Below are 10,213 nucleotides of genomic sequence, written 5' to 3' on the forward strand. Positions count from 1 at the left end.
CGTGGGGGGCACTTGGCTCTTCTTGGCCCAGTGGAGCTCTGGGAAGAGCTTGGAGGCCTCTTGCTGTCCCCACTTTGCCGTTCTTGGGTGAAACAAATGTCTTATTGAAGCCTCGCAGCGCCCAGCACTCGTGTTACGGACGTCAGCGCCTGTCACTGGCCCTGCTTGGGGTGTCCCCGGCACATCCCACCGTGCTGGGACAGGCAGGACGAGCGCTGGCTGTCCCCAGAGCAAGGGCTGTTTGGTCTATTCGTGTGTCTCTGTCACACTGAGCTCTTCTCCCCCCGCCCCAGCTCTAATCCTGACTTACCCTTTGTGCTGTTCTCCCAGCCAGTGTGAGAAAACAGATTCCTGATGCGCTGCCTGACTCCTCCTGAAACGTGGAACTGGGCAAGATCTGTGAGCTCACCAGTGTTTCCCTCCTTGGTCAGTCTGAGGTGCTGGACTGCACCTCTGAGGGATGGAGGTCGTGTTTCCACAGGCACTGTCTTACACTTGAAGTGTTCCCTCACCTCAGGCTGCGTCCAGGTGAAATCTTAAACCTACCTGGGATCAGGTAATGCAGTAACTTTGTGAGGCTCCATTTCCAGCAGCAGCTGGTGCCAAATACCTCCCCAGAGGGAAGAGGAGATGTGAAGCTCTTGTGATGTTCTTGCCAGGTGGCCTCTGTGATGACTGTCCAAGCCCCTAGGTCTGGAGTTCTGGGGTTTGTTTCTGCTGCAGCAATACCTGGGTAGGTCCAGCCACACTCTGCTGCTCGGTAAATCGAGGGTGCACACTGGAATACCTTGGAGCTGCGTGCTGGCTGAACAGCAAACACAGACCCTGGGCTGCCTGTGTGTTTGTGAATGTTGAATTTCTCCCCAGGGTGCACAAGCAAAGCCAGGACTTCCAGTCCTGCTTCCTTCAAAAGGCCCAGGATTGCTGGGGTTGGGTGTCTTCCTACCCTGAGAAGAACATCTGGAGTGTGAAGCTCGTTGTGGAAATGCATGTAGGGACAAGCTAATTGCTGCCTAGATGAGACAGGGATGTTTTCTTGGAGGGTTCAAACGCTGTTATTAGGTAAGAAATGTTTGGAGTGTGGAGGTGTTGGGTACCAAGGCTCCTCTCTGCTCTCCAGCCCTGCTGTCCCAGCTCCTGCAACTGTTGGATTTCTCCCAGGCAGGCTGGGAAGGGAACATCAGCCAGGGTCTTGATGAGCAGAGCTGCTCATCACAAATGAGATGACATTCCAGCCTCTGGGGTGGGGACAGGCAGCTGCTGACCCTCACTGTGGGTGTGTAGGACGCTGCCTCTGTCAGAGAAACCAGGGCTTTGACCACTGACCATGTCATGGGCTTTCAGTCCCTGGGTTTTTTTTTAGTAAAAGCAACATCTCTGAGAGTTTTAATACTTTTGATTTCCCCTCCTCCAAGTTCTCACACAGTTTCCTACTACTGAGCAGGACAGGGGTTTGATTTGTGCTGACTTGTCTCTTGAATTCATGGCTCACCAGGGAGGTGTCTGTGCTAGAGATGGTCTCGGGAACGTTCTGAGTTCCCATATTTCCCTGTGTGTGTGCTGTCCTCACCTTGGGTGAGTTCCCATATTTCCCTGTGTGTGTGCTGTCCTCACCTCGGGTGAGTTCCCATATTTCCCTGTGTGTGTGCTGTCCTCACCTCGGGTGAGTTCCCATATTTCCCTGTGTGTGTGCTGTCCTCACCTCGGGCTGGAGACACTGCTGTCCTCGCTGCCCTGTGTATCGCTGTAGAGATGAACACCTCGGACTGAGCATCTACAAAAAAGCTGTGGGAGTTACAAGTCTGGGGGGCACCAGAGTCTTTAAATGAGTTTTTTTGCATGCTGACCCTTTCTCCCAACAGCAGACAGTGCCACTGGAACAATAATTCACCCTTCTGGTCAGTTGTGCTTCTACAACATTGGTAACAGGTTTGGGAAAAGGCTTCTGAGAGCCTGTGAGATGCCCTCAGCGTGGCGTGGAGGGCAGAGTTCTGGTGTTGGTGAGTGAACGTGGAGGCTCTGAGTGAGCTGCTGGGGTACAATGGTGACCCCAGGAGCTGTGTACGTCTGACTGTGGCTGCTGTTTGCTAATTGTTGGGGTTTGATCTGGTGTGTCCCTTTGGGTTGGATGTAACATCAGCCTTCAGGCCTCTCCCAGGGTGCTGAAGTGCTCCTGGTAGCTCTGCCCTCCCCTCCTGCTTTGTGCCTGGGACTTGTGGCTCAGCCTTGTGCCGGGACTCTGGCTCTCTGGAAATCTAAAACAAATCAGAACCAGTTCATCTAGTTTAATTTTGGAATCTGCATTTCTTGGGCAGTGTCTGGCCTGAAGTGAGCTGAGCAGAAAGCCGGGGTGTTGTGAAAACTTGTGTGTGTCTATCAGCAGGATCTGGCTGGCTGTGCCATGGGGCAAGGAGTCGTTCCCCGTGCCTGTGACAGGCTCCTGGCTGAGCCCAGGCAGGTTCTTTGCCTCTTTGTTTGGTTTCCCTTCCCCATGGTGGGCATTTCCTGGTGTTTGAAGTGGAAGCTGCCTGATGAGTGGGGGTAGGTGCCCTTTGCTGACCTGGTGTGAAGGTTCTTGCAGTTCTAGTGGGTGATTAAATAGACAATCCAGCACCTGGGCCTGGTTTCCTCACACATCTCTGAGCCCTTGTGCTGCTGTGCCTGTCTGCATCATCCTGCCCTAAACTCCTCTGTCCTGGGGATGGCATGCAGTGTACTAATGGAAATAAAAGAATAATAATAACAGTCATAACAGAACATACAAATGAGTGATGCCAGTGCAGTTGCTCACCACCCACTGACCTGTCCCAGCCAGCAATCCTGGAGCAGAGACAGTCCCCAAACCACAATCTGGAAGAGTGAACCTGAGTGATTCCTGAGAGGATCCCCCCGTTTTCCAGTCAGCCCTGGTTAATACACTGAACACGATGTGCTATGATCTGGAATATCTCATTGCAGAGCCAAATGCCAGTCCTGGGGTTTGCTAATTCCTGCGCTTCCCCCTCCCAGTCCTTTGCACTCACAAACACGATGACCTTGGATGAGCAGCAGCTGATGACATTAGTACCTGATGAACATCCTTCTCCCACCAAACCCCACGCTGAAGCCAAACCACAGCTGTTCTAGCTGCTGAGAGCAAAATTGACTCCATCCTAGTGAAACCAGGACACTGGTGAGCACCAAGGCTGTGTGATCCCAGGGGAAACCTTCACCCTGGAGATGTGTCCCCCAAACTGGGTGCCCTGCCCAAGCTGGGGGTCTTGCTGTGCTGGACCCAGGGTTGGGTGCTCAGCCCCAGGGCTCCTGTGCTGGAGCGTGGAGGGCAGAGAGAGTGACTGTGAAACAGGGCTTGCAAACTCAGGGGGGTGAGGACCCAGAGGGCAGTTAATTAATAACTGGTGTGAGCTGGGAGCCAGCAGCTGGTGTGCTGGCCCTGTGCTGAGGAGCCTGGGGAGCTCAGGGCTGCTGGTCTGCCATTCCCCCAGCCCAGCCTGCGGCCGCAGCCCACCGAGCGAGACTGAACCGACGTGGGAGGGCGTGAGGGATGGCTCCTGTACAGCGGGTGCTCTCCCAAGAGCCAGGGAGCAGCTCAGTTCCTGGCTCATCTGGCAGAGCCTGTGAGGTGGTGGTGCTGCTCTGCACAAAGCTGATTACGGGTCCATTTTGTAGAAGAGGTGGCTGGATTTCCGGGTTACCGGGGGTGTTTGGCTGGTGTGAGCCAGGTCTCTTGCTCCTGCTTCTGTGTGAGTCGTGTGCATCCTGCTACATCCAAGGAGCTTGTTTGCCTTTTGCAAAAGAGGAGGGAGAACCCAGGTACCTCTGGGGTTTACAGTAACCCCTGCTAGGCAGGAGAGGAGCGTGCGAGGGGCAGCAGGAGGTCTCTGCAGCTCACTCTGTTCAGCCCAGGAATGCTGTGAGCCAGGTCTCTTGCTCCTGCTTCTGTGTGAGTCGTGTGCATCCTGCTACATCCAAGGAGCTTGTTTGCCTTTTGCAAAAGAGGAGGGAGAACCCAGGTACCTCTGGGGTTTACAGTAACCCCTGCTAGGCAGGAGAGGAGCGTGCGAGGGGCAGCAGGAGGTCTCTGCAGCTCACTCTGTTCAGCCCAGGAAGGGCAGAGCAGGGAAATCTGCCCCAGCTTTGGGAGTTCCTCTTCACAGACTCGCTTGCAGGGAAGGGTTTTATTTCCCCTGTGAGCTGCCTGACCTCAGAGCTCAGCTGACCTCATTCACTGCAGTTTTCTTCCAGGGGAGGCTTTGTACTGCTGGGGGAGCAAAGTGGCTTGTTCTTCTACCCAACTGAAGGAGAGGTGCTTCCCTGTGCAGTTCCTCTGCTCAGAGTCTGATGCTGGATGAGCTGTTTGGTAGCACCAGGGGGAAGCAGCTCGCTCACGATTGCAGTGCAGGTTGCTAACGTTGAGGTCTCTGGTCATCTTCATCCAGCAGCTGTTCTGAAGTGGGAAACCTGATGCAGGCTGCTTGCTGTGCTGTAGGTCTCCTCTGAGGTTCATGTTTTGTGAGCTGGGTGTTAGGGTTGAGGTTCACCTGGGGTCAGTAACCTGAACGAGCGCTGCTCACCTGCAGTGCCTGTGGGAATGGCAGTGGCTGAAAAACCTCACCGCCCTGCGTGGTGGGGCAGCTCTCAGGTTCCTTGCTAGACAGCTCAGTGTTCCACCCCCATCCCTTTGCTAAGGCAGCTCCCCTCCAAAGCCCCTCTCTCCTTTGCCTTTCAGATTGCCTGTCCCCAGCACTGACAGCAATGCCATCAGCTATGGAGGGCTCAGAGGCGGGGGAAGAAGGGGAAATCCCCCGCTACGAGGAAACAGAAGATGACAACGTGAGGTGAGTCCTGTCTCACAACATAGCACAGAGTCTTGGGCAAGGTGGGAGCCTCCCAGGTAAGGGAGAGATCTTTCTCCTCATCTGAAAAAGAGTGAGGGACTCCAGGAGGTGATTAATCAAATACATACACAGTAAAATCTGCTTAATCAATCTGTGCTGGGAGGGTTGGGATGGAAGGAGCGATCTGGCTAAGCTGACAACAAGCAGTTCTGTTTTCAGTCTCTGCTATCAAAGTGGCAGCTCAGAAATGCTCTGACCCTTTGGCAGTTGTGTTTGTTCCTTCCTGGCCAAGGTGAGCCAGTTTTCCATGGCTTGCAGGGCAGTGTCATGTGATAACAGCTGCTTGTTTTGAAAGATGACTCTGGAGGTGAACTCTGCTCCAGTGAGCTGCTCTCCTGCCTGTGCACGATACCCGCTGCTCTAGGCGAGACCTGTTCTTGGAGGGTAGTTTAAAAAACAAATTCACACAGATGCTCTAAAAGCCAAAGATTCAGACTTGGAAAATGGGAAGGGAAAGTGTTTCCCAGAATACCTAGACAGGCTGGCTGACTTCTCTTCAACGTGACAGGCTCAGTTTTATAAGTAGTTAATCATTTTATAAGAAGTTAATAATGCTCCCTGGCTCTCCCAGCACATCCAGGCCTTGTCTAGCCTGTTGGCTCTGGTGTTCAGCCCCCCAGTGGGTCTGGGGTGTTCACAGTGAACCCAGACGTGCTGTCTGCAGCAAGCCAGTCCTGAAAGCTGTACGGTGAGCTTTGGTGTGATTTAGAGTGAGTGTGGATGTAGGTAACACTGTGCCAAACTCCAGGGACGTGCAGTGGCTGTAACCTAAAATCACAGTGGGTTTTTCGTTTTGTTTTAGAAACAGAATTTGTAGAAACCTACAAGTTTGGGGCTACAAAAAAGCTGGGGAGGGACTTTTTATAAGGGCAGTTAATGATACAAGGGGAAATGGCTCTAAACTGGAAGAGGGGAGGTTTAGATGAGATCTGAGGAAGAAGTTCTTCACTGTGAGGGTGGTGAGACAGTGTCCCAGGTTGCCCAGAGAAGCTGTGGCTGCTCCTCCCTGGAAGTGTTCTCGGCCAGGTTGGATGAGGCTTTGAGCAACCTGGTCTAGTGGAAGGTGTCCCTGCTGCTGGCAGGGGGGTTGGGACTGGATGAGCTTTAAGGTCCCTTCCAACCCAAACCAGTCTGGGATTCTATAAAACCTCCAAAAGCACCATGGCTCAGGATAAATGAGCTTTTTGAGGCTGCTGTTGCCCTGTTGTGCTGTTTGACTCTCACCTCCTCTCCTGCAGTTGATACCCAAGTTGAAAGGCTGGGGTCCTGCCCGTGTACACATCTGCTCTCACCTGAACCTTTCTCCTTCTCCAGAGTGACCAAGGAGGATCCCACCGAGGCTGCTGTGCCCTTTAACCTGCCCCAGCAGTTGCTCTTCATACACTCAAGGCCTCCTTTTCTGATATTGGTGGGACTCACATGGATGAGAAGCAAAAGTAACAGTGCAGGGATCAGAGGATCCTTGCCAATTGCTTCAGCACCCTGGGCCTGAGCCCCAGCCCTCCCAGAAGGGCAGGTCTGGTTGGCACGTGGGTGCCCACATCTGCGGGAGGAGCCTCTGGCTGCAGCCACCCTGCCCCTTCCTCCTGCTGGTGCCAGTGCCAGCATGTGGGACTGGCCTGTGGGATCCCACCTTGTACCTTCTCCTTGTAACTGGGCCTGAGAGGGTAGGGAGTGGGGGGATCCCTCCAAACACTGCAGGGATGAACTCCTCACTGCGTGTGGGAGTGGGGTGAAGGGAGCTCTCCCTGTTTGCCTGCAGTCCCACCGACCTGTCCGAGCTGCTGAAGGAGGGGACTAAGGAATCCCACGACCGTGCGGAGAACACTGAGTTTGTCAAAGAGTTCCTGAAAGGCCGGATCAAGAAGGAGCTCTTCAAGGTGAGTGGTGCTGACTCTGAGGCAGAGCCCACAGCTCTGGGTGAGGGGGATGAGGAGGAACTCAGTTCCTAGGTGGTACCCTCAAAACTACAGGAGGTCCCTTGTCCAGGACCTGCAGCTGGGCCCAGGGGGTGAGGAGCACACTGGCCCAGCACCTTTGAGGTGGAAGTGCTGGGCTTCTGGCCACACATCTGCTGGCCGCTCAAGGCAGGTGTGGTTGCTGCAGATACTGGTGGCATAAGCTGTTCAGGAGCAAAGTCCTGCTGAGGTGGCAGCACTGACTCCATCCTCGGAAGGCCAGGCTGTTTTCTGGAGGCTGCAGGTTGGATTGCTTTCTCTGCTGTACAGTAGAGGTGTATTCTGGGTCTGAGCAGCACTGTCTGACCCTGGAGGTCTGGGCACAAGGCTGTTGGTGCTACTTCTGCCTTTCAGATGAAGTTTCTCCCTGTGCTTTGCTCTCAAGGTGACAGGAGGCCCAGAGCACAGAGCTGACAACATCAGACTCATTCTTAGCCCGTGCTCTGCTGGCATTGTTGTTGTGAACGTAGGTAGAGAAGAGCTTCTGACCCCTCAAGTGATGCGTGCCTGGTACGGGCTCTCCAGGCTGCTTTTGTGTCAAGCCTGGAGGTTTCCTCCTTGATGACCCCAACTCCATGCAGGGGGAAGTAGTCACAAGGTGTGATGTGACTGATGGAGCCAATGACTTCTCACACGAGCTGTGCTTTGTCCCTAGCTGGCCACCGTGGCACTTTACTTCACATACTCTGCTCTGGAAGAGGAAATGGATCGCAACAGGGACAACCCAGTCTTTGCTCCTCTGTATTTCCCCCTAGAGCTTCACCGGAGAGAAGCGTTGGTCAAAGACCTGGAATATTTCTATGGAGAAGACTGGGAAGAGAAGATCCAGTGTTCAGAGGCAACTCAGCAGTATGTGGACAGAATCCACCATGTGGGACAGCATGAGCCAGAGCTGCTGGTGGCTCACGCTTACACGCGCTACATGGGGGACCTCTCAGGTGGCCAAGTGCTGAAGAAGGTAGCCCAGAGGGCCCTGAAGTTGCCCAGTACCGAGGAAGGGATCCAATTCTACATGTTTGACAACATTTCCAACGCGCAGCAGTTCAAGCAGCTCTACAGAGCGAGGATGAACGCCCTGGACTTGGACAAGAACACCAAGGAACGGATCGTGGAAGAGGCCAACCGAGCCTTCAGGTTTAACATGCAGGTACTGAACCCCTGAGCCCCTGTGTGCGTAGGTGCTGCTGCTGCTTTGGGGTCTGGACCAGCTTAATTCAGGCAGGTGGCTCATCCAGGTTTGGGTCTGGGACCACCAGAGCCCCTCCTTCTTGGGGGAGTGGGAGTCTAGTTTGAAAAGCTCTTCCACTGGTGTCTGGAGACGTGGCTGGTGTGGGGCAGGAATTCCTCCCATGCTCCAGCGCCGCAGCTGAGCCTTTGATTGGGGCAAAATTCAGATGACTTCCCCACCAGATTCCTGTGGGCTCTGTGGCCCTGAAGCAGTGTGGGGAGCAGAGCTCTTGCACCTCACTGCTTACAGCTCATCTCCTGTCTCACATCTGACATGCTGCCCAGTGGCTGAAGATGTCTGTAGCCTCTTGTTCCTTCCCATAGCCTTTGCCTTTTGTAAAACCTGACTGAGCTGCCCCCTGCCCCAGGTGGTGAACACAGTCTTAGCTCCTGTGGGGAAGCTTTAAGCTGTGCCTGGAGCAGGTCGTTGTGGTTTAAGCTGCTCAGAAACGTGGTGGGATGTGGTTGGCTCCTTTGGCAGGATCTGGGTGGGAACTGCCTGACTGCTGCACAGAGAGGGTCTGCAGTGGGGAGGGGGTGGCAGGGTGACGTGGTGGCTGTCTCGCCCCTGGGTCTGACTCGATGCTCTTGGACTGGGCTGTGTCCCCTCAGAGCCCTGGCATGTGCCAGCTGTCACCGCCTGGGAGGGCAGGGAGGCAGGAGCAGCTCCTGCCTGTTCTCCAGATCATTCCAGGGACCCGGCTGAAAGCTGCCGGCCTCCTCCTGCTTCATGCACTCGCTGTTCCCACCCGCAGGTGTTTGATGAACTGGACAAGGTTGGCCGGTCGCTGACGGAAGAAGCCCAGGATGGAGGATTTCCAGCCCACGGTGGGAAAGGCGACCTGCGCAAATGCCCGTACTACGCAGACAAGCTGGGTAGGTCGTGGGCAGCCAGGGAGCTGCCAGGGGTGTGGCACCAGGGGGGCAGCGCTGACCCTGGGTTCTGTGTTCCAACAGGCACGGGGGGAGCCGGCTGCCCCTATCACACTGCCATGGCCCTGGCAAAGCAGCCCCTGGTGCAGCTGATGCTGGCGGCCTGCGTGGCTGTGGCAGCGGGAGCTGCGGCCTGGTACCTGCTGTGACCGGGAGAGACACACCACGGCCTTCTTGAGACTGTTCCCTCGCTGCTGCTGCTGGTGAGTTGGCTGCAGGGTGGAAGTAAGGAAAGAAATAAACAGGAATCCTGCGGGACTGTGAAAGACTCTGCACCCCCATAATGCAAACACTGTCATGTCATGTCCTTGGCTGCCTCGGGAACGGGACTGAGCCGCTGTGGGGATTCCAGGGCTGCCCTGCCCGGGCTGGGGCAGCTTTAAAGCCTAAAGGTGTCGTGTCCTGTACTGGCAAAGGCTTCACGTGTTTGGCTTTTCATCTCCTTCCTGGGAGCAGTCGCTGGAGGGAGTTTCCTGCCCTGGGCTCTGATCCAAGAATGTGTCTTCAGCCTTTTCAGTGAAGAGCTCCGTGTCCTACCCTGAGAAAGCGGTTTTGGTGGCGCTGCAGTGGCTGTGCCAAAGGAGGGTCCTGCTTGGTGCCACGGCCAGGGGACCAAGGAAGGTCCCTGGGGATGGGGACAGGACTGTGTGTGTGGGTGGGGGGCTGAAGGTGACAAATGTGTATTGCACAACACGGTTGGGGGCTGTTTTGGGGTTCTTCTGGGTTTTTTGTTGTTTTGTTTTTCTCTCTGAAGCCTTGATTGGAATAAAAAGGTGGAATGCTCCAGCTGGGGAAAGCCAAGAGCCCGGCATGGGGGAATGAGGGAGCTGGGCCATGAGGTGTAGAGCTGCGTGGGGGAGGCAGAAGGCTGGGGAGGGGGATGAGGAGAAGCAGAGTGGGTCCAGACTCCCACGCTCTTGTCTCTGACTCACTCATGTGCTCCCTGAGCCACTCCTGCCCTCACCCCCCAGCCTGTCCCTGCTGCCTCCCCTTGGGTTTCACCAGCTGCGGTGGGAGGGGACCCACTGTGCTGCTGGGGGGGCCGCACGCACTGTGCTGCTGGGGGGGCCCAGGAAGGGCACAGCCTGGGGCTTTCCCCTGTGAGGGAAAAGGTGAGGGGCTGTTCCCTGGTGAGGGGCTCCTGCTCTGCTGGGCCTCAGAAAGGCTTAGGAACGTAGGGGACCTTCTGCCTTGCTC

The 10,213-nt window shown here is 55.3% G+C and overlaps 1 protein-coding gene across 1 annotated transcript; it reads left to right on the top strand.

Moving 5' to 3' along the window:
* Positions 1–4,747: 4,747 nt before the first annotated feature.
* On the top strand, positions 4,748–9,173 carry HMOX2 (heme oxygenase 2). Its single transcript, XM_010164253.2, has 5 exons — positions 4,748–4,838; positions 6,661–6,778; positions 7,512–8,003; positions 8,839–8,959; positions 9,041–9,173. Exons 1-5 carry the CDS (start codon positions 4,756–4,758, stop codon positions 9,163–9,165), a joined length of 939 nt encoding a protein of 312 aa, XP_010162555.1. The 5' UTR covers positions 4,748–4,755; the 3' UTR covers positions 9,166–9,173.
* Positions 9,174–10,213: the final 1,040 nt, after the last annotated feature.

This window comes from Antrostomus carolinensis, unplaced genomic scaffold, assembly GCF_000700745.2.
Source record: "Antrostomus carolinensis isolate BGI_N321 unplaced genomic scaffold, ASM70074v2 scaffold41513, whole genome shotgun sequence".
Classification (NCBI taxonomy): Eukaryota; Metazoa; Chordata; class Aves; order Caprimulgiformes; family Caprimulgidae; genus Antrostomus; species Antrostomus carolinensis.